Source organism: Pelophylax lessonae (genome assembly GCF_965119305.1).
Source record: "Pelophylax lessonae genome assembly, chromosome: 5".
In the NCBI taxonomy this organism is placed as follows: domain Eukaryota; kingdom Metazoa; phylum Chordata; class Amphibia; order Anura; family Ranidae; genus Pelophylax; species Pelophylax lessonae.
Window position 1 is genome coordinate 90724100 of NC_138772.1, and position 24861 is coordinate 90748960.

The window sequence follows — 24861 nt, forward strand, 5'->3', positions numbered from 1 at the left end:
TGTACTACATTATGAAATTATCTCTGGATTTTCTTGCTCTCTCACATTGAGTGAAACAAGTTAGTAGGCATCTGGACTCCTATGGAGAAGATTTAAAATACCGTGTACAGGATTTAACACACAAGGCTTGTTGGCTGCAAACCATCTGGAGAGTGTCAATTTCACCTGGGCATGTGGAAGAGCACTTTTTATGCATTAAGAAGAAATTGTCACTTTGCATTTGATTTCACAAGAACACCAGGATTGGGGACTTAATATCATATTTAAGGATGTTTTGGTTTATTCAATCAGAGATTTCTGTTCACAAACTGTATAGAAGGGCTAGCACCTAATTTTGGATTTTTTCTATATTGTAAGTGTTTTACAGTTTAAAGAGACAGCTGCTCTGGTTTACATCATTTTCACTTAATAGAGTATTATGTTTAAAATGATGGTGCCCTCTTATTGCTATTAACTGACCTGATAGTGCCTGCATCACAAGACTGGCAAAGGATTGCAAATCTAAAAACAGCTTCATATGTATTTACTGGGTTTGCTTCAAAATTAGAATGTAGTGGACTTTATAGCAAATTGTTTTTAGTCTGAATATTATTTTACATATTATTTTCAGACGTTTCAATGTTGCTCAGAGCTGCTCATTAAACATAAAGTAACTCTAGGGAAAAGCCGGGATGGAGCCACCCTGAAATACTTCCAAACACTCATATTTGAACATTATTTTGACTTTCAGTCACTCTTTGATGTGCAGTCATATGGAATAATTTCACCGTTTGCCAAATGTGTGATCATCAGTAATCCAAAATATGAATCACAAGTTTGTTTGGAAAGATTTCATGAGCAGTTGATGGTACTGGGGAATGTAACAGGTTTGAGGCAGGGGTGTACTCTGTGTCCATGCACTCAAAGTATTAACACTATACAAGATTCCAGGGGGACAGATCATCCAGAAATGGTCAAAGGACAAGGATTTCAAAGAGATGACCTGTTCTGCACTTTAAACAAACTTATTTGCATCAGAATGAGTCAGTGGGATGAAGTTGGAACACAGGATGTTGCCCAATTACTTCCTGGGAGACCTTTTTAAACTAAATGTGTGTGCAATGGGAAATATACTACATCTAGTCAGAGGTTTTGTAAAGTATTTTTTTTAACTTATCTTTGTTATTTCAAATAAAATCCAACAGCAAACACACACAATTACTGACTCAAAGTGTTACTGAACCCAGGACCCTGCATACACTATATCTGGTCTCCCACAGTACACAGAACATGGAAATGCCATTTTTTTTTGTAAATATAAACTGCTAAATACCTTTTCTCATCGGCAGTACATAGCAGTCCTATGACTTCTATCAGTATCTGATTAAAGCTGTAGGAGGAGTCTTCATTCTACTCTGACTGTCCTATGAGGCTGCAGGACCCCTAACTCTCTGTCTGGACAGTGCTGATTGGCCCTGTGCCAATCACATGCACCTCCCAAAAAAAAAAAAACTCTATCAACACCAATCAAACTGAGCATGTACAGAGTGGCTCCAAAGGCTCTGTGCAATTAGCAGATGGATTGGGGACAGCGGAGGAAGGAGAGGATCAGAGAACACAGGATCAAACAGACTTTTTTACATAATGCAGAGGATTTACCCCTTAGGTTCCACAGTAAATATAACAATCATGCTTTACTGCACATACAGACTAATACTGCTGTTGTGGGTTTAGTAACACTTTAAATTCAGCTATCTACAATTTGAGAAGGAGGTAGACTGAAGAACTATGGAAAAAAATATAAAAATTGGTTGTAAACCTCTGAAATTAAAAATGAACAAAGCAAATCCTTCTATAGTATGTACTTGCCTCTAACCAAAGTAACTAGTGTGATTTCTGCCCCCTCAATCAGTTGTCTGATTTCATTTCTGACAGTCTATGTGGATAACAGACAATCCCAGAAGACAGCCCTGGCAAACACCCAACCAGCACAAAGCAGGTGACAGCCTCAGCTGTGCATATTTCTTTATGTGTTGAGTGGTGCGTGTCCATTCCCTGCACTAAGAATTCAGATTACACTCAACTTCTTTGCTCTATGCTGGCTGTTTGTGACAAATACATCCCCTGCCTTCTGAAGCGGAGAAATGCTGTATAAATTCTGCAGAGGAGAGAGGCTGCAGATAAACCGGTACAATTTATGTAGGAGGGTTTGTTTAATCTCTGTGAATCACCCGAGGCTAGCCAATTCAGTGGGTATATGTAAGGGTTTATAACCAGGAAAGTTATTTTGTGAGTGCATATTTTACATTAGTATTGCTGTTTTGTTTTTTTACATGTACTTTTCTTCTGTAACCACTTGCCGACCGCCGCACGACTATGTACTGCGGCGGTCAGCCCCGGCCAGGCAGAGTGACGTATCGATACGTCACTAGCCTTCGCCGCTCTGGTGCGCGCGCGCGCGCACACCCGCGGTCCCGCCGATGACTCGATTGGGTTCAGAACCGATCAGTCATCAGGTCCAGGCCAATCATTTTTGGTCTGGACCAGTTAATCGGTCCTGCCCAATCAAATGTCACTCTAAGCCTGTGAAATGTAAACACAGGCTTAGAGGAGATGTGCCCTCCCCCCACAACGGTCTTTTTGGATCCAGCGTGAGAGGAGAGCACATCTAACTGTGAGTAACTGCACAAGCACACCCACACACAGGTAGATAGGCACATTTCACCCCCGATCGCCCCCCCAATTAACCCCTACAGCACCTGACAACACACAATATATACAGCATATAGCATTTACCTATATACCTGTATAAGTGTGATTTGTGAACAGGTGTAGCACTTGCGACCCCCCCTTTTCCACTCAAATTACCCCCCACCCCCCCTAATAAAGATTTAACCCACTAATCCCCCCTGACCCCCCCCTGATCACCGCCGTTAACCCCCTACACCCTCTGTCACATCAGCACTAATACAAACGCAATATACGGTGTTTTTGTATTTTTGTATTAGTGTCATTGTGATCAGAATTAGCGCAGGCGACTAAGTTTCTGTCCCAAGAAGGTTTAGGGTCCCCGCCACCCGCCCAATAAAGATTTAACCCCCTGATCACCCCTACACCCCCTGCCATAACACACACCGTATACAGTATATAGCATTTTGCTATATACCCGTATAAGTGTGATTTGTGGTCAGGTGTAGCGCTTGCGACCCCCCCTTTTCCACTTGAATTACCCGCCACCCCCCCTAATAAAGATTTAAGCCCCTGATCCCCCCCTGATCACCGCTAGTTAACCCCTACACCCTCTGTCACATCAGCACTAATACAAACGTAATATACAGTGTTTTTGTATTTTTGTATTAGTGTGATTGTGATCAGAATTAGCGCAGGCGACTAAGTTTGTGTCCCAAGGAGGTTTAGGGTCCCCGCCACCCACCCAATAAAGATTTAACCCCCTGATCCCCCCCTGATCACCCCTACACCCCCTGCCACAACGCACACTGTATACAGTGTATAGCATTTTCTATATACCCGTATAAGTGTGACTTGTGACCAGGTTTAGCGCTTGCCACCATTCCTTTTATCCTTAGGATACCCGCCAGCCCCTTCCAATAAAGATTTAACCCCCTGATCCCCCCCTGATCACATCCAGTTAACCCCTACACCCTCTGTCACATTAGCACTAATACACACATAATATACTGTTTTTACTGTATTTTGTATTAGTGTCATTGTGACTTGAGGTTGCGCTAGCGAGCTAGTTTCTTTCCCAAAGGAGGTTTAGGGTCCCCGCCACCCCCCCCAGATCCCCGGCGCATAGTTTAGAAATAACCCCTTGATTGCCACACACACACACACGCACACACACACGCACACACACACGCACGCACATACACTTCCATTTCTAGTATAGTGTTTGAACAGATCAATATCTGATCTGATCAGAGCTATACTAGCGCCCCCATAGTTTAGGGTTCCCAAAACGCGGTGTTTGCACGGTCAGCACTGATTCCTGCCAGCACCTGCGTTTAACCCTTTCACCCAGGTAAGTGTAGTAATCAACAGATTACTGTCACTTACAAAAAAACACAAGACACAAAACCGCTGTGTTAGCAGAGTCAGGCCTGATCCCTGCTAGCATTAGCAGTTTTTTTTGGTAGCGCTTGAAATAGTCTTCGACAACCAGGTGCTTTTATTACCTGTGAGTCGCATCACTGTACGGGTAAATTTAGTTACCAAAATGTCTAAACGTTCGTACAGTGATGAAGCTTTTTACAGTATAATGACCATGCCAGGTGAGAGCGATGGGGAAGCCTCACCGGCAGAATCAGGGTCAGTATACGAACCAGATGACAGCAGCGGCTCCCTGACAGATAGCTCCGACGACAGATGGGTCCCTGTTAGACCCAGGCGTACCCGACCCCATTCTGGAGTTGTTGAGATACAGGAATCGCAGGGTGCTCGTATGGAGCAGAGTGTGGTTACTAGTGCCGCTCATTTTTCTGGCGACCTGGCAAGCGCCAGCGGCCTAGTACACCCTGGACCAAGTACAACCAGCACTGCAGTAACACCTGGTGACGTGGCGAGTCCCCTAAGTGCAGTTGAAGTTGGTGCGGTGGCTAGCACAAGTAGTGGCCCGCAGCCACCGCGTATTCGTAGACAGGCCCGTAGAGCCCATAGTGCCCTCCCTGATGCGCTGGCATTTCCTAATTGGCAACCCACTGATTCTACAGCGCCAGTACTTCCCCCATTCACCGCCCAACCTGGAATCCACGTGGAGACAGCTGGTTTTACGCCCCTGAACTTTTTTGAGGTGTTCTTCACGGAAGATCTTTTCAGATCTATTGTGGATCAATCAAATTTATATGCACAACAATTTATCGCCGCCAACCCAAATTCGCCCCTTGCCAGACCATTCGGCTGGAATCCTATAACGGTTTCCGATTTTAAAATCTTTCTGGGCCTTTCCCTCCACATGGGCATAACTAAACAAAGTGAATTGCGGCTATATTGGTCCACTAGCCCAGCTCACCATATGCGCATGTACTCTGCCTCCATGTCCAGGGGGAGATACGAGCAAATTCTGCGATTTATGCATTTCAGCGACAATGAAATCTGTCGTCCTCTGGGAGACCCTGCATATGAACGGCTCCACAAAATTCGGCCCCTCATAGACCACTTCAATCAGCGGTTTGCAGCCTTGTTTACCCTCGAACAAGTTGCCTGCGTTGACGAGTCCCTGATTAAATTTACTGGCCGTCTTGCTACGAAACAGTACCTCCTCAGCAAGCGTGCCAAGTATGGGGTCAAGCTGTACAAGCTCTGTGACAGGGCCACAGGCTATACAGTTAGTTTCCGGGTCTATGAGGGAAAAGATAGCACTGTGGAGCCCCCCAACTGCCCAGACTACATAGGGAGCAGCGGTAAGATTGTTTGGGACTTGGTGTCACCCTTATCCGGAAAGGGGTACCATTTGTACGTGGACAACTTTTACACAAGCGTGCCACTATTTAGTCACCTGCTTGAATTACAAATTGGCGCATGTGGCACCGTGCGACCTAATCGCCGGGGCTTCCCCCAACGGCTTGTAAATTCCCGTCTTAGTCGGGGGGCGAGAGCCTGCTTGAAAACGGACAAATTGCTTGCGGTGAAGTGGAAGGATACACGGGATGTTTATGTTCTGTCCTCCCTTCACGCAGACACGACAGTCCAAATCCCTACGGCAACTGGCGTTATGGAGAAACCCCTCTGTGTCCACGAATATAACCTTAATATGGGAGGGGTGGACCTTAACGACCAGCTTTTGGCGCCGTATTTAGTTGCCCGTAAAGCCAGACGCTGGTACAAAAAAGTGTCTGTTTACCTTTTCCAATTGGCTATGCTGAACGCCTTTGTCCTATACAGGGCGTCAGGACGAACTGGACCCTTCCGGGAATTCCAGGAAGCGGTCATCCTTGCCTACCTGTACCCAGGAGGCATGCCTGCCCAACTTCCCCTTCCAGATGCAGTGAGCCGGCTGCATGAGAGGCATTTTCCTTATGCCATCCCGCGTACCCCTGCCCAAATACGACCCCAAAGACGATGTCGTGTCTGTAGCAGGCGCGGATTTAGGCGTGACACCCGCTATTATTGTCCCAAATGTCCTGACCAACCTGGTCTCTGCATCAGGGAATGTTTTGAGCGCTACCATACACTAGTGGAGTATTAGTGTAGGGTACAGCACGACATAGTGTAGGGCACACAAACACAGGGTCTCGAAGGATGTTGGATGTCCATCGACATTTTGAGAGACCCAAGCTGGAAGAGAAGATCGCAGAAGATCGCAGTCCCAAATCAAGGAACAACAGTTAGAAAGAAAAATAAAAGGATCCAAAAACTGTTGTTGGGTCAGTAATTTTATATGTCCTTCTACTCCTTCCTACTATACTTTTTTCAATGTCCTTTGTTTGTTTTTTCATTCTTTTGTGACCTGTTTCTCTTGCAGGTACTCGTCGGCTACCACGCATTGATTTTATATATTCTGACACAAACAGTGTTTGCGCTCAGCATATATGGATACCTTTGCTGATAGCAGCTGTGGTGATTTTCTGATTTCAGCACTGCAGTTAAAATCCTATTTTGGTATACGTGGATAGTGCCGTGTACACCCATCATTAAATTCAGTGGGTGGTTGTTTTTTGGGCGGTTAATGATGAGTAATACTACGCATTATTCCTGTGCTGATTTCTGATAGGTTCTCTTTTTTTCCGTTCAGCCCACAGGCTGCATGAAAAAAAACAAAACTATATGCCAAACAAGGACCAGCAATGTACTGGTACGTTGCTGGACTTTGAGTGGTTATACCAGGATGATGCCTGCAGATTTAGGCATCATCTTGGTATCGTTTTTTTACAGCCAGCGGTCGGCTTACATGTAAAAGCAATCCTAGCAGGTAATTGGCCGCTAGACTGCTTTTACATGCAGTGGGAGGAGCCTCCCCCCCCCCACCGCCGCCTTCCGCAGCCTTCCGTGGTTTTTCTCGGGCTCTCCTGTCCCACCGGTTAACCCGAGAGTGCAGACGGTGGTTCAATTATCTAACCATAGAGCTAATTGGAGATGAGAATGGCTCCAATCATCTCTATGGGCTAAGATGCCGAAGGCTACGAGCATTTTATGACTTCTGTTTCGCCAGAAATAAACAGGGCCATTGGGAAATTGGGAAAGTATTTTATCACACCAATTTTGGCGTGGTCAGATGCGTTAAGGTCAGAGGAGAGATCTAGAGTATAAAAGACCCCAATTTTTTTAAAAAAAGAGTACCTGTCACTACAGATTGCTATCATAGGGGATATTTAAATTCACTGTGATAACAATAAAAATGATTAAAAAAAAAAAAATTAAAGGAAAGGTGTCAAAATAACATAAAAAAGCAAAAGAAAAAAAAAAAAAATTGAGCCCCCCCCTTTCCCCCGTGCTTGTGTGCAATGGCGCACGCAAGCGTTGGTCTAGTGTCATATGTAAACCGCAATTGCAGCATGCATGTGAGGTATCGCCGCGATCGCTAGATCGAGTGCAGTAATTCTTGCAGTAGACCTCCTCTGTAAGTCTAAAGTGGTAACCTGTAGAGACTTTTAAAGGTTTTTAAAAATGTACGTATGTTTTTGCCGCTGCGCAGGCATGCGCAATTTTTAAAGCATGTCATGTTAGGTGTCTATGAACTCGGCATAAGATCATCTTTTAAATTTTACCAAAAAAATTGGAATTATATAGTGTATTTGTGCAATAAATTAAAAAAAATGTATTTTTTTTCGCAAAAATTGCGTTTGGAAAATCTGTGTGCAAATACCGTGTGACAAAAAAATTTGCAACATCCACCATTTTATTCTATAGGGCCTCTGCTTTAAAGAAATATATAATGTTTGGGGGTTCAAAGTAATTTTCTAGTAAAAAAAAAAATATTTTTTCATGTAAACAAAAAGGCACAGAAAAGGCTTGGTTTTCAAGTGGTTAGAAGAGTGGGTGATGTGTGGCTAAGATTGAGCATAAAATGCCGGGACAGTTCAAACACCCCCCAAATGACCCCTTTTTGAAAAGTAGACACCCAAAGCTTTTTTCTGAGAGGCATGGTGAGTCCATGGAGTATTTTATATTTTGCCACAAGTTTCGGGAAAATTCTTCTTTTTTTTTTTTTTTTTGTTGTTTTTTTACAGAAAGTTGTCACTAAATGATATATTGCTCATGCATGCCATGGGAATATGTGAAATGACACCCCAAAATACATTCTTTTGCTTCTCCTGAGTACAGGGATACCACATGTGTGAGACTTTTTGGGAGCCTAGCTGTGTACGGGACCCGACAACCAGTCCACATCTTCAGGTTTTCTAATGGCGTAAATTGCTGATTTTACCCCTGACTACCTGTCACAGTTTCAGAGGCCCTGAAATTTCAAGATAGCACAAAACCCCCCCAAATGACCCCATTTTGCAAAGTAGACACTGGCTGAGAAGCATGGTGAGTCCATGGAATAGTTTATATTTTGCCACAAGTTTCGGGAAAAATTTCTTTTTTTATTTTTTTTTATTTTTTTACACAAAGTTGTCAGTAAATGATATATTGCTCACACAGGCCATGGGTATATGTGAAATGACACCCCAAAATACATTCTGCTGCTTCTCCTGAGTACAATGATACCCCATGTGTGAGACTTTTTGCCAGTCTAGCCGCGTACAGGACCCGGAAAACCAATGCGCACCTTTTGGCTTTCTAAGGGCGTAAATTGTTGATCTCACTCCTTACTACCTATCACACTTTTGAAGTCCATAAAAAGCCAAGATGGCACAAAACCCCCCCAAATGACCCCATTTTGCAAAGTAGACACTCCAATCTATTTGCTGAGAGGCATGGTGAGTATTTTGCAGCTCTCATTTTTTTTGGAAAATGAAGTAAAAACAGGAAAATGCATTTTTTTTCCTCTTTTTTCAATTTCCAAAACTTTGTGACAAAAAGTGAGATCTGCAAAACACTCAACATGCCTCTCTGCAAATAGCTTAGGGTGTCTACTTTCCGAAAAGGGGTCATTTGGGGGGGGGGGGGGGGTTGTGCTGTCTTGGCATTTCATGGCCTCCAAAACTGTGATAGGTAGTCAGGAGTGAAATCAACAATTTACGCCCTTGGAAAGCCTGAAAGCGGGGACTGGTTTTCGGGGGACCTGTACTCGGCTAGACTGCAAAAAAGTCTCACACATGGGGTATCCCTGTACTCAGGAGAAGCAGCAGAATGTATTTTGGGGTGTCATTTCACATATACCCATGGCATGTGTGAGCAATATTTCATTTTCTGACAACTTTGTGGAAAAAAAAAAAAAAATTATATATATATATTTCCCGGAACATGTGGCAAAATATAAAATATTCCATGGACTCACCATGCCTCTCAGCAAATAGAAAATGCAGAGGTGACATGCACAATTTACGCCATTAGAAAACCTGAGAGTGTTGATTGGTTTTCGTGGTCCTGTACACAGCTAGGCTCCCAAAAAGTCTCACACATGGGGCATCCCCATACTCAGGAGAAGTGGCAGAATGTATTTTGGGGTGTCATTCCACATATACCCATGTCATGTGTGAGAAATTTATCTTTTAGTGACAACGTTGTGTAAAAAAAATAAATAAAAAAAAAAATAGTAATTTTCCCAAAACTTGTGGTAAAATATAAAATATTCTATGGACTCACCATGCCTCTCAGCAAACAGCTTGGGGTGTCTACTTTCCAAAATGGGGTCATTTGGGGGGGTTTTGTGGTATCTTGACATTTCAGGGCCTCCTAAACCGTTAGAGGTAGTGAGAAAATGCAATGAAAAATGTACGCCCTTTGAAATTCTGATGGTGGTGATTTGTTTTTGGGGACCTGTACACAGCTAGGCTCCCAAAAAGTCCCACATATGTGGTATCCCTGTACTCAGGAGAAGCAGCAGAATATATTTTGGGGTGTAATTACACATATACCCATGGCATGTGTGAGCAATATATCATTTCAATGACAACTTTGTGTAAAAAAAAAAAAAAAAAAATTTTTTTTAGTCATATTTCAAACACCTGTGACAAAAAAATGAAATATTCAATGAGCTCAACATGCCTCTCAGAACATTCCTTAGGATGTCTACTTTCTAAAAAGTGGTAGTTTGGGGGGGGTTTTGTACTGCCCTGCCATTTTGGCACTTCATGAAATGATAGGCAGTCAGAAATTAAAGCTGCGTAAATTTCAGTATTTACACCATAGTTTGTAGACGCTATAACTTTTGCGCAAACCAATAAAAATACGCTCATTTAATTTTTTTTTGTCAAAGACATGTAGCTAAATATATTTTGGCCAAAAGAAAATACATAAATTGAGTATATTGGATATTTTTTAAAAGACAAAGTTGAAAATGTCATTTTTTTGCAAAATTTTCGCTCTTTTTTTATTAATATCGCAAAAAATAAAAAGCGCAGAGGTGATCAAATACCACCAAAAGAAAGCTCTGTTTGTGGGAAAAAAAGGACGTCAATTTTGTTTGGGTACCACATTGCATGACCGCACAATTGTCAGTTAAAGTCACGCAGTGCCGAGTCTTAAAATACCCCCTGGTCAGAAAGGGGGTAAAATCTTCCGGGGCTTAAGTGGGTAATAAGTAGAGGGAGTTCTCAGTTGGTCAGTGCAATTTCTTTGTGTATTTTAGTTTATTACCCTGAAAAGCTTCCTCCGCGACTCTCTAAAATGTAATTTCACTGTCCCTGGGGCCTGACTTCATGGCTAAACCCTTCCAAATGTCATTCCACTCTCCAACAGTGACCAGTAAAAGGACTCACACTGGACAGTGGAATGGTAGAGTTTAGCCATCAAGACAAGGAAATTCTTGCCCCTGCAACAAAATGAAACCAAAGCTGGCAATACGCTTTTTTTTTTTTTTGTTTCGCTAGTAGGCAGATTCCTCCATCCACACAAATGAAGCAGATGAAGAAATTCCAGTATATACCCCATCGTTTGTAGACGCTATAACTTTTGCACAAACCAATGAAAATATACTTATTGTGTTTTTTAAAAAATTGTTTTTTAAATTATGTAGCAGAATACATATTGGCCTAAATTTATCAATAAATTCGATTTTTTACATTTTTTATTGGATATGTTTTATAGCAGAAAGTAGAAAATATTTTTGTTTTCAAAACTGTAGGACTTTTTTTTTGCTTATAGCACAAAAAAAAAAAAATAAAAAAAGCAGTGGTAATCAAATACCACCAAAACGAAAGCTCTATTTGTGGGAAAGAAAGAACATAAATCTTATTTGGGTACAGCATTGCATGACCGTGAATAAAGTAACGCAATGCCGTATCGCAAAAAATAGCCTGGTCATAAAAAGGGGGTAAATCTTCCGGAGATCAAGTGGTTAAAAGGAGACAGTTGCTTTGAGCAAAGCATTTATCTTAAGGAAAGTAAAGGCAGCAAAGAAGAAAAAATGAATAAATAGAAAGCAAAGGAAAAGGAAAGAAACGGGAGGACAGGAAGCACAAAAAAGGAAGAAACCAAGGAAAGGTGAGGGAAACGAAGTGAAAAAAAAAAAAAATAAAAGATGATGGTAAAAGGTGAAATAGGAACAAAAACTTACTTGCGGCGTGTCCTTCTGCATTGGTGTAGTGATTTTAAATTTTGTCCGTTTACTGCTGAAATTCATATTTAATAAAAACGTTGATTCACTATCAACATCTTCCTGCAATGGAGACAAAAATGTCATAAAAAGGTCTGGGTCGTCTACATTCTGCTATTCTCACCCAAATGTGAATTTCTAACCAATGTCACCTACAATAACAAGAAACTGCAAGCTTCACCCTTGCTTTAGAATTCTCCATATATCTCGTACATAGCTGGAAACTAAGGTTTGATTTTACATGGAACACCACCCACAGGTAGAAATAGGTATTGCAGTCTAACTGTTAAGACATAAAGATGCCAAAAAGGGACTGTGGTGTTTTTGTGACCCTGTAAATGCAGGTACACACGGATCAAAATTCAGCCTTCTGGCACAAAGGAAAAAAAAAATAAAAATGATGAGTGTATTACCCACTTTAAAGCGGAGTTCCGGCCTCAAATACCTTTTTTTTTTTCCACAAAAATACCTTTAACTGAAAAATACCCCTATAATAATAATCCATCACCCTTTACAGAACCGCTATTCTCATACTTACAAGGTGTACGGTATTGGATTTTTGTCAAAATCTAACTTTTAAAAACGCTGTCTGGGTGTGGCCATCCAGGGAGTGTTCTGGGAGTTCTTACCGATTCCAGCCTCCTGGGAGTGATGACAAACCGCTCCCAGGATGCATTGCAAATGTGGAAGTGATGTCGGTGGCCGCGGCCACAGAGGGGGGGAGGAGGAGGAAGTACAATCAAAAATGACCTGAAAATAAGGTAAGGGACCCCCGGAAAAAATTGAAAATGCCCAATTGTTGATCAGCATAGCGAGCACTCCAGGAATCACTAAAGTTGCAAAATAGGCCGGAACTCCGCTTTAATTGGCTAGGTAAATTAAAACAATAGAGGAAGGGGTTCTGCTGTCATGGCTACTACAGAGGGTCAGATATAAGGATGACATTTGTATTTGTCCTAGAAATCCTTTTTTAAGAGATGTGCAGTTTATTCACAATAAATCTAGGAAATAGAAGATCAGACCTTTTCAGAATCGTGGTTGATCATCTTGACATCAAGTAGAGACTTGATAGTTTTTGTCAGCTCTTTCTCATTCATCTGAGTGCTGTCTTGGAGTTCCTTATAAGTGACAGTTTCACTGTTGTTGAAGGCTAGTAGGACAGCCATTTGGTATGTCGTGACCATTGCTACATAGGGTTTAGACAGGTAGTTCATTTTCACTTCACCTGTTCAGAAGAACATGTTTTTATGAATGTACAGAACATAGAATTACATTGATCTATTAGGAATCCACATAGTAAAGGGTCAGTGCAACCTAAAATGAAAGAAGTTCACCATGTTTAGGGTGTATCATGTAACCTGCTTCATCAACCACTCCCCCCCCCCCCACCCCCATTCTTCACCTACACAGAAGCTATCGCACTAAAAATTGGCTGCAGGTGTCTGTAAATGAATAAACTACAAGTCCCATCTTCCTCCACGGCAATTGACTTGTAGTTCTGATCAGCGCGCTTGTAGTCCATTCAAACTTGCTCCAGACTTGTAACTGAAAGCCCATAGAGAGGTAAGGGCAGAAAGCTGGATGGAGAGTGTGCAGGAACATGATATTGCACATACAACCCGCTGAATGTGGGTGCAATGCGTTGCAGGCTCCTATGGAAAAAATAAAAATAAAGGCACATTTTTTTTCCTGAAAAAAAATGTGCATTTATAATTTTTTCCTTAAAGTGTACAGACACCTCCAGGAAGCCATACTGTACTGCATTTTTAAGAAACTTACAGAGCTGCAGATTAAAAAGGAAAGGTCATTTTTAACCACTTGCCGTGTATTTACTGCAGCAATGTGGCGCTATCGCGCGAAACGGCGTACGTAGTTTCATTCAATAGCCACTATATGGCGCCAACGTGCCCCTGAAAGCTCAATCGCGCCATGATTGGCTAGCGGGGATGTCAATCAGCAGGTCCAGTGTCCGCCGGCCACCTGCAATCATCCCCAAGAGAGGCAAAACGATGATCTGCCTATGTAAACAAGGCAGACTGCCATTCTGCAAGGAGACAATATGTAGATTTTGTGTTCCTGCTAAGCAGGAAGCCGGATCTATGTCTTCCCCCAATCAGTGCAACCCCCCCACAGTTAATAAGCACCCCCTATGACACACTTAACCCTATAAATGCCCTGATGTAAACCCCTTCCCTGCCAGTGTCATTAGTGCAGTGACCGTGCATTTTTTTTAGCACTAATCACTGTATGTGTCGCTGGTCCCCAAAAAGTGTCACAAGTTTCAGTAATATGTTCGATAAATTTGCCGCAATGTTGTAAAAAAGAAAAAAAAAAATTCTGATTGCCGCCATTACTAGTAAATAAAAAAAAATATTCCTTAAAAATATTGCATCGTTTGTAGATGCTATAACTTTTGCTTAAACCAATCAATATACACTTATTCAGATTTTTCTTACCAAAAATATGGCCTAATTGATGAAAAAATTCGATTTTTTACATTTTTTTATGGTGGTGTTTTATAGCCCAACAAGTCTGATCATTTGGGTTTAAATCTCTCCAGGGACATACAACGATCAAAACATAACTTTATCATCACTGACAGGTTAAGTGAATAACATTGATTATCTATTTACAATGGCACCTGAAACTTAGTTGGATATATTAGGAAGCAACTATACACATTGTTGCTGAAGTTGATGTGGTGAAAGCAGAAAAAATGGGGCATCACAGGTTGTTGTGTATGGGTCTGTGTACCTGCAAACTGGTCAGGGTGCACATGTTGACCTGTGTCCACAGCCAAAAGCACCTACAATAGTTACTTGAGCATCAGAAGCAGGACATGAAGCAATGGAAGAAGGGAAGGAACACAACAATGAGTTTGAGGTGTTGACTTTGCCTCCAAATTCTCCAGATCTCAATTAAAATTGAGAATCTTTTGGAAGTGCTGGGAAAACAAGCCTAATCCAACTGAAAAGACTTAAAGGATCTGCTACTGACAGCTTGGTGCCACATACCACTGCATACTTGCAAGGGTGTAGTGGCATTCATGTCTTGAAGGGTGAGGGCTGTTCTGGTGGCAAAAAGGGGACCTACTCAATATTAGATGGGTGGTAATAAAAATAATGTCAGATCAGTGTATATGAGCTATAAAAAAAACATTACAGTTACCATATAAATACAAGAAAAAAAAATTACCTGTACACAAGTAGTGTAACCACGTCAGCTTCCTGCCACTAAAGTGTTGGTTGTAAAATAATTCAAACTAAAAAACAAAAGTAATATATTTTATTTATCCACATTTTAAAAGGGAATTCTATTCTCATAGCTTTCCTTTATACTACTTTTATTGTACATATAAAACAAATAAAAACTATGTAAATCCTATCAGTGTGTTAATGTTTTAAAAACCTTATTTCCATGTACAGTGCGTAATTATATATGCACAGGGAAGCAGTTATAGGCATACTTTGCTTACCGATTTGCAGTGCTACATAAGGATTGCACTTTACTGCTTCTTACAAAGTCAGCTGACTTATTGAAAACAATGTTATCCCTATGTGGCGGGTTGCATTTCCCCAAGGGGCTCTCCCTAGGCATCTTAAAGCGGAGTTCTGGCCTCTGGGGTGAAATTTAGATAAAAAATACCCCCGGGACAGTCAGGGCTAGTACATTCCACAATGGCTAGCCTCTGAACTGTCCCGGGTCTCACTTACCTTTTAGAAGAAATACTTACCTTGAAAATTTCTTCTCCAGAGCTGCCATCTCAGGTGTGAGCAGCTGAAGCCAGCGCGTCCTCTTCTGCGTCCTCTTCCGTGTCCTCTTCTCCCAGAATGCGCCTTCACCGGCCCCGTTCGTCACTTCCGGTGCGGGCGCGTCATCCCTCTACAGCTTCTGGGCATGCCCAGAAGCTGTTTAGCAGGGAATGATGCGCCCACACCGGAAGTGACGAGCAGGGCCGGTGCAGGCGCATTGATTCCTGGGAGCGATGGCGTTCAGCTCCCAGGAATCAATGCAAGGAGGAAGTGACGGCGCGGCCTCAGAGGGAGGAAGTAGAAGAAAGGTGAGTATATATTTTTTTTCAATATCAAGGTAAGTAAACAAAAAATAAATAAATCGTAATTATCCATTTATTTTTTAGGTGACCCAGAGCAAGCGGATGGCCCAAAATCGATTTTAAGGCCGGAACTTTGCTTTAACAAGAAAACAAAGCACAAAACATCATTACAGTCGGCAGGCTGCGTATGTGCAATTCAGCTCCACTGACATGATGTGGAAGCCGTAGATCCATTTATACATAGATGTATAGATTTATGGGTTTCCCCATTATAATCTCTGAAGTCGAGCTACAAAAGAACAACCAGACAGCGCAGAAATTAAAAAAAAAAAAAAAAGGACATGGCTAGTTCATAGCAGGGCCAAACTATGGTCTGACATCTGACTTATGTTAAGTACACCTTAGACAGGGCAAGGGAGGAAAGAGGTAAGGGAAATATTATAATTTCAATTTTACTTAAAAGCCGACCTTCACTCAATCTTAAATTTCTCGCCACTGATCCCCACCACCTCCTTTATTATTATACAGTGGGGAAAATTATTATTTGATCCCCTGCAGATTTTGTAAGTTTGCCCTCTTACAAAGAAATGTCTATAATTTTTATCATAGGTGTATTTTAAATGATAGAGATAGAATATAATCAAAATTCCAGGAAAAAACACATAAAACAAATGCTATAAATTGAGTTGCCATTCAGTGAGTAAAATAAGTATTTGATCTTCAAGCAAAACATGACTTAGTACTTATAAGAAGAATAATAGTAGCGCTGAAACAATATAAAAAAGTCTCTTAAAATAAACTGTAGAAATCCCCTAAAATACCCTAAATGACAGTGTGATCCTCACAGCATTCAGTGAATAGTCCCACAAGCTTATTAAAAAACGGTATAATGAACATCAGTCCCCTTTAACTCCAGGGGCGTGGCCAGACGACGCACCCAATCGTGGATTACGGCGGCGAAGGACTTCCGGGACTACCCGATCTGGCGTGGAGCCACATCAGAGTAGGAGTGGATGCCCCAAACCTGCCGCTTATATGAGATGAGCTTATTACTATGCTACTACAAGTGAGTGCGATGTATGTTGTTTTTCTTGAATAAAGTTATTATCGAACGTATTGCACTAGTGGAGATATTTCTTATTTTCCACATATTATGGGAGGAATAGTGGAAGAGGGCTACTGAGCTGGACCTTGAACCATCCCTTGCTGGTACCTGCTTATCCTGTGGCTACGTTTAACAACGTGTGGATTTGTTGTTTACATGCGAGGTGTGCTCATTTATGAGAATAAGTGAGCATTGCGATCCGGTGAGTGGCCATTTCTTACTGTCCCCCTGCACTTGGTGGTGGATTAGCGGTGACCCTACCAGACTACACGAAACATTGGCGTTTCTGCAGAGTGTGCCTATATGTCAGTATAAGGAACGCTTAGACCCTCAATGTTACTGATGATCTGGAGTTAAAGGGGACTGATGTTCATTATACCGTTTTTTAATAAGCTTGTCGGACTTTTCACTGAATGCTGTGAGGATCGAGTCACTAACCACACTGTCATTTAGGGGATTTCTACAGTTTATTTTAAGAGACTTTTTTATATTGTTTCAGCGCTACTATTATTCTTCTTATATTGTCATCAAGTATATTCGATATTTGTTCAAGTAGCAGCTTTATTGTTATTTGCCTTTACCAGCTGTGCGCTGGTGCAGCCTGAAGCGCGGAGGTAATTCTACAGTTTAGGCGAAGGCTGAGGATTATTATTCTTATGACTTAGTACTTGTTGGCAAGCACAGAAGTAAGACATTTCTTGTAGTTTGTGACCAGGTTTGCACACATCTCAGGAGGAATTTTGGTCCTTCAAACATAGCGAGTCTAGTTAATTCCAAAGAGCTCAATTTTGGTCTTATCTGACCACAGCGCTTTCACCCAATCCTTCTCTGAATCATTTAGAGGACATCCACTAGCTGTGTTTGGAGGAAGAAAAATGCTGACTATGATCCTAAGAACACCATCCCCACAGTCAAGCATGGAGGTGAAAACATGATGCTTTGGGGCGGTTTCCCTGCTAAAGGTACAAACTAACTTTGCCACTTTGAGGGGCTAATGGACAGGGCCATGTATTGTAAAATCTTCTTCCCTTAGCCGGAACACTGAAGGTGGGTCATAGATGGGTCTTTCAGCATGACAATTACCCAAAACATACCGCTAAGGCAACAAAGGAGTGACTCAGGAAAAAACTGGATTTGTCTTATCGTAAAATCCTTTTCTCTGATGTTCCTTGACGGACACAGCTCCATATCTTCTTTGAACCTTGAGAAAAATGTTTGGGTGGGGGTCCCTGTTAGGGCCCCCTGGCGGGCTACAGGTACCTGAAGGGCTGTAGTGGGTCCTGGGTGCCGTGCGCCGCCGCCATTTTTCTGTGGATGGCTGTAAAGCTTCGGCGGCCATGTTTGTGTAGTCCAGCGGCCATGTTTTCGGAGTTTTCCATTGCAATCAATGTGGCAGCCATTTTCTTGTAGCCGTTCATGGTACCTGTAGCCTGCCATGGGAGCCCTAACAGAGACCCTACCCAAAAATTTTTCACAGGGGTCAAAGAAGATATGGAGCTGTGTCCATTAATGAACGACAGAGAAAAGCAGATTAAGGTCACTGAGTGGCCCGGCCAGTCTCCGGACCTTAATCTAATAGAAAATGTATGGAGGGAGCTGAAACTTCAAGTTGCCAAGCGACAGCCAAGAAACGTTAAGGATTTAGAGAAGATCTGTAAAGAAGAGTGGATCAAAATCCCTTCCGAGATGTGTGCAAACCTGCCCACTCAACTACAAGAAATGTCTTACCTCTGTGCTTGCTAACAAGGGTTTCTCCACCAAGTACGAAGTCATGTTTTGCTTGGGGATCAAATACCCATTTTATTCACTGAACTGCAACCTAATTTATAGCATTTGTTTTAGGTATTTTTTCTGGATTCTTGGTTGAATTTTTGTCTCTATCATTTAAAATACACCTATGATAATAACTATAGACTCTTCATTTCATTGTAAGTGGGCAAACTTACAAAATCTGCAGGGGATCAAATAATTATTTTCCCCACTGTAGTTGGAAATGTTTTATTTTCAGCAAATTTTATTTTTATCTATTTCAGATTCCTGGATGGTGTTTCGCAACCAGAAGTCTCCTGGGATATAAACCTCACACATCCCAGGAGACTGAGGCGCTGAAGTATCCAGAACCTTTCAAGACCTGCAACATATCTGGACATTGGCAGGATCAAGAAAATGTCATCAGGGCTGTGCAAATGAGGAAGAGGCAGCTGGCTCCTAATTATGGAAGATTAAAGATGATGGTATTAGACAGGACATTTGGTGGAAACACTGGGAAAGAAATAGACAATGCAGGATTCGCCGGGCTTGTAAATAGGTTTATCTTTCAATAAGGAGGGTCAAAGGTAAGTGGAATATGGAAAGTAAAATTCACAGGCAAGAGTGAAGTTCTTTAGTAGCCAGGTGGACAGCACTGGAGATCAATTCTTGAAAAACGTCTTCATCAAAAATGCAATACCGTCATGCTCATCCGATCTGTATTAATACATTTAGCATACCCAGACTGTGAATAACTAGCTCAAATATATTGTGTTACAAGAGAACACTTAAATGGTTTTTGTATTATTTCTGTTTAAATATTTTTTAACAAAATCCTCTAAAAAAATACAGGTAATATAGACACTTCTACACATCAGGGTAAACACTCACCATCTGAACACTCTTCTCCAGTTCCTGAGGGATGGCAAATGTAGAGGACGGGGCCTGAGTTAAAGGCCATGCGCCAGCCTGAAAGAAATGCATACATAGGTCCTTATTAACTGTATACAATGTATGCTTTCATTTCCTTTTTTGTTCTATTCACTTTTGTGGTGATTTGACCCTTTTTTTTTTATTTCTTTAGCTGTACAATAGTAAATATTTTGGAAAGTAAAATGATTGTATAGAACTGACTCTTTCTACTGGACCATCGCACACTTTTACCATGAAGAAAGGCGAAAGCAAGATAGGGTGATGAAAACGATTGATGTTAACAGTCGCGCTGTCCTACAGGGATGACACTTCTGAGTAACAGAAAGATCAGGGACCCTAAATCAGTTTTACTGTACTTTAGACCTTAAGGGGGCCAGACTGTGGCCAGTGGAAATAAGAAATGCCTCAAGGATGATGAGCAATTGGAGGTTGTGGTTAGGGAAGGGAGGAATAAATACCCCATTGCGGACGTCAGTGGGAGGAATAGTGGTCCCATTTTGCTACCTGGGGAAGAAATATTGAGAAATTTTATTTCGGGAGTACCTATCACATTTCTGAAGGCCCTGGATAATTTTTTAGCCATGTAGACAGATGTGCGCAGATGGTTTCTCACTGGGATGTGGCAGATGTTCACTGGGACAGATTATTTTACCGGGACAGATGTGTGACAGGTGTTTTCACAGTACTGGGGACACTAGCTGGGCGATCAGTGTGTAAAAAGCAGTAAAAGTGCTGTAAACTCATTGATCCCCGGCTGGCAGCACAAATCCCCTCTCCTTCTCCTCGCTGACAGGCTCTGTCAGTGAGGAGAAGAGCCGATCTCCGTTACAACAGCTGTGTTTACATTACATGATGGCTGTGATCAGACACAACCATAATGTGATCAGGAGAGCCAATCGCAGAGCCCTCCTGCTGAGTGGTGTTGCGTTGGGACTGGGGGACACAGGCACACAGGGATCGCACGGCCGCGTGATCTCCTTCCTTCTGAAGGACGTTCAGGAACGTCCACTCAGAAGGAGGGAGTGCCCACCCGGCCTGATATGTGCAGTGGCTGGGTGAGAGGAGGGTAAAGAACACTGAGATAGATAGATAGATAGATAGATAGATAGATAGATAGATAGATAGATAGATAGATAGATAGATAGATAGATAGATAGATAGATAGATATTCCAAAATTTTAATACATTTTAGCCCAATCTACAAAAACCAAACTATTAAAAAAAAAAAATACTAAGTGGTGGACTCTTTTTCTTAAGTTGTGAACTTTTTCATGAAATGACAGACCAGCAGGACCGGTTTGTGCACAATACGCAACTTCTTGGCATGATACTTCGCAACATCATTATGTCAATACATGGAAGAGATCACTATACTATAATTCTTGAACTACAACCTAAGAAACCTCTCTAAAGCCAGCCATAAACAGTTCAAATTTCGGCCAGTTCAGCAGGGACCGCCCGAGATTCGACCTATGTATAGGCAGGCTTAAGCAAAGTTAATTGATTACCTTGAGTACAACCTGCCTGTCGGCCTTTATATGCAGTTATTGCTAGTGGCTATTATGAACGCTAGCAATAATCACTGTGTTCTCGCGGCAGAGATGCCAGTTGTACCAGCTCCCAATCATGTGACCACTGTGACAGCCAATCACAGTAATCACATGATTGGGCAGACCCTCCCACCCCACTGAGCGCAATAGCCCAGTTAATGGGCAAATCTTTCCCCTAAATTCTCCTATGCTTTCAGTGATCAAATCAATCACAATGGCCTCCCAAACAAAACACAAGACAAATCATTTTTAAGATGTATAAAATAATCCATATTCAATACTCAAAAAGCAGAACATACATTTTTAAAGACAGCAAATACACCTATTTAGGGACCTCTGATAAGCGTACCAGTTTGGGGTTAGTTAGTTAGTAAAAAATATTTTAAAGACTTCAAGTCAACATAACCCAGGCATGTAGTATATTTGAAAGTTCAGTAATGGAAACCCAATAATTTCCTAAGGAAAGGTTAACCCAATTGCAGGGAGAACTTATGAGCAATGGTGCACAGGCCTTGTCAAACACCACCCAAAAACACGTCTATACATCAGAAGAGCCACTTTTAAAAGCAATTCTTATAAATATGATAATGGTGTCCCATATATGTTACTTGATTATGATCAGGGAAAAATCAATAATCTGAGCGGGTCTATCTCTATGTGCTTATCATATACGTTCGATCTTAATTTGAAGCTGTTAGAAGAATTATCCCTCCACATAATGTCAGATAATAAACTGAAGTTGTTAAGAAAAAACTGCTTCCTTTCTTGGATGAAAGGAGTAACAAACAGCAGAAAAAGCCAGGATAAATGTTAGTGCTGATTTCCAATCATCTCAGTTTGGAGGAGGAAAATAAACCGAAGAGTGTGCATGTTGTAGTGCTCTGGTTGTTGTTTTTGGCCTCTTGGTTTAATTCTGGCAGCAGTCTGTGGACTGAAGACAGCATGGATACTGAGGTTACTGCCAGAGCTAGAACAGAAGTATTAAAGATAAGATAAATTGAATGTATGGATTTTATATATTTTTTATATGTTGCTTTGAACTAGTATTTTAAATATAAAATGTGAATACCGTAAGATTCCCTACATGAATGAGTTCCGCTGCGGGAGCTTGTTCGTAAGTCCAGCAAAGATCAGCACTTGCAGACAAAGACCGAGTGCTGATCAGTGTCAGCCCCCCTGCCAGAACACAAAGGCACAGAATGGGAGATCCTTGCACCAACATTGTTTGTGTTGGTACATAGATCTTTCAGCTTTTTTTTTGGGCGTTCAGCCCACTGGGTTGAGCAAAAAAAAAAAAAAAAAAGGAGCGTGTACCCAGCTTTAGAGGATTGGACATGCGAACACATGTTCGCATCTTTGCAAGTTTGCAAGTTGAATGTTAGTAGGTTCGTAGGACTTCCTGTACAATTATTTCAGGTGGTAAGCTCTGTGTAGGTACTATTCCCTCTACACTTTCTTTTTCTCCAGCTGTTCTGCTAAAAAAAAAAGCTGCATGAGTGAAGAAGAGTGAGAAGACTCTGTAGTAATAAGCACCTCTTTATAGGTAGTAATAATTTGCACTGTCCAGTCTAAAAGCAGTTCTGCATATAAAGCAGGTGGTATTATATGAAAAATGGGTAATTTCACGGAGCCTGGATATTCTTTTTCAGATGTTTTTGCAATTACCACACATCTGGAGTCTCTAGAAATTACGAGAATAGGTTGGCTTCCCAAACTCCACAGAACACAACAGGGACGCACAGCAGTGGAACGGAAAATACTAGCGGTGGTACCCCACAACCAATATTGATCTTGTTCAATTAGAGACCACGTCCAATGAGAGTGGGGCTGTTAGCTGTATCTGTAGATCTGTGTGCTCGTATTCAGGATGGAGCATGAATATTCTATTTCAGATGTTGTTTTCGCAAGCAACAAACATCCAGGAACTCTAGAAATGGCGAGAATAGGTTGACTTCACACAAACTCCACAGAACAAGGGGCACAGCACTGGAATAGAAACATACTAGCGGTGGTACCCCACAACTGATAATCCTGTTGTTTAAGCAGTTGCCAATGGATGTCTGCTGGCACCTGATGATCATCGATCAGAGACACAAGACAGAACTCTGTCCTGAGGGGAAGTGATGGATTTTCTTTCCCTGCAAAGCAGAAATTAAAATCCATCACATACCTCAGTGAAAGCACCTAACAGTGTACACACAAACAATGGTTAAAGGAGAAGTATAGCCAAAGCTTGTTTGGCTGTACTTCTCCTATGGATCACAGGAGTGCAATTTGTTTTGCATTCCTGTGACCGGTTTTCAGCAGAGAGTGGACTAAAGTCTGCTCTCTGGTGACGTCACAGAGAGCCTGAGCCCCGCCCCTCCCCACCCCGCCCCTCCACAGCTCCGCGCTCCATTGAGCGAAGAGGGAGCAGAGCAGAGAGCTGCTGACTGACAGTCAGCAGCTCTCTGCTCGGGGAGCTGTCAGTGACTGGCTGTGTTTGAGCGCTCAGTATTCAGTGTAGAGGCGCCTGGGATACACCTAGGTAAGTATTAATCTAAAAAAAGCCCAAACCTATACTTCTCTTTTAAGCACACATTTAACTCTTCTCAGCCAGTGTCATTAGTACAGTGACAGTGCATATTTTTAGCAATGATCACTGTATTAGTTACACTGGTTCCCAAAAAGTGTCAGATTGTCTGCCGCAATATCGCAGTCCTGCTATAAGTCGCTGATCACCGCAAAACTTTGGGCTTTTTTTATAGTGCAAAAAATAAAAAACCCAGTGGTGATCAAATACCACCAAAAGGAAGCTCTATTTGTACATTTTATTTGGGTACAGTGTTGCATGACTGCACAATTGTCAGTTAAAGTAAAGCAGTACACTATCGCAAAAAATGGCCTGGTCATTAAGGGTGCTAAATCTTCTGGAGGTCAAGTGGTTAAATAGAAACCATGTCCAATGAGAATGGGGCCCTTATATGTATCTGTAGATCTGTGTGCTCATTTTTAGGATTCGTTGAACCCTAGGAGAAGTCACAGGTCTTATTTTTAGGCAACACAGCAAGTTGCATGTGTATAGCTAGCTATATGTTCTTAAAGTGTAGGTGCAGTTACATTTAAATTGTAGGTTCCTCTGCCCACAAGCCAGTCTTATTCAAATGTCCCTGCACCAGCGAGTTATCACTAATGAAGTCACTCAAAAGTATTAGAGCTAGGCTCACATATGCACTGTTGAGCCCAAAAGTAGAAAGTGGGAGTGTCATTCTAGTTGCATTTACTGCGGCCAGGGATTGGCATGGGCATGGTATACATCCCTGTGAGCACAATGGGCCTTATGGGAGTGGAAAAAAGCCATGCAACAAGGGCTAAGGACTCCGAACACTAACCTACATGAAGATTATGACAAAATACAAAGCTTAAAGCCACATGCCACATTCATGGCCATACACAAATGGCCAAGAATGCAACAGAACAGGCAAATATGAAAATCCCTGTAGTTCTTTTCTGCAGGTCATCCGGCTGTAGTGGATTACATTGTTTATGAGATTATAGTGGTGATGACAGAGTTACTTTATTTAGCTGCTGGCAGGCCTTCTATGGGTGGACACAAATGACTGTAACTAGCAAAATTCACACCACACTCCTTATTTCCTGCATGTCATCCAAGTTGTTAAACCAGTTCCGTCATCTACTCAAGCCTTGAATCACTAATGACCTCATGACCCGAATTCATGTCTGTAGTCATGTAACCCTAATGCCTCAAAGCTACTACAAGTGCCATGTGAAGCAAAGAAACTACAGGCTGAATACCCTTGGCAGGTAGAGCATTTACAGAAATATGTGACTA

The 24861-nt window shown here is 41.8% G+C and overlaps 1 protein-coding gene across 2 annotated transcripts in view; it reads right to left on the bottom strand.

The window, feature by feature from the left end:
• The window catches only part of CUL2 (cullin 2), a 173426-nt gene that overhangs the window by 16315 nt on the left and 132250 nt on the right, over nucleotides 1–24861 (bottom strand). For both annotated transcript variants that reach the window (XM_082257514.1, XM_082257513.1), the window contains exons 16-19: nucleotides 19438–19515; nucleotides 14834–14900; nucleotides 12661–12863; nucleotides 11600–11701 (exon numbers count right to left, since the gene is read on the bottom strand). In XM_082257514.1, coding sequence (XP_082113640.1) covers nucleotides 11600–11701; nucleotides 12661–12863; nucleotides 14834–14900; nucleotides 19438–19515 — 450 coding nt within the window. The remainder of the gene's footprint in view (nucleotides 1–11599; nucleotides 11702–12660; nucleotides 12864–14833; nucleotides 14901–19437; nucleotides 19516–24861) is intronic.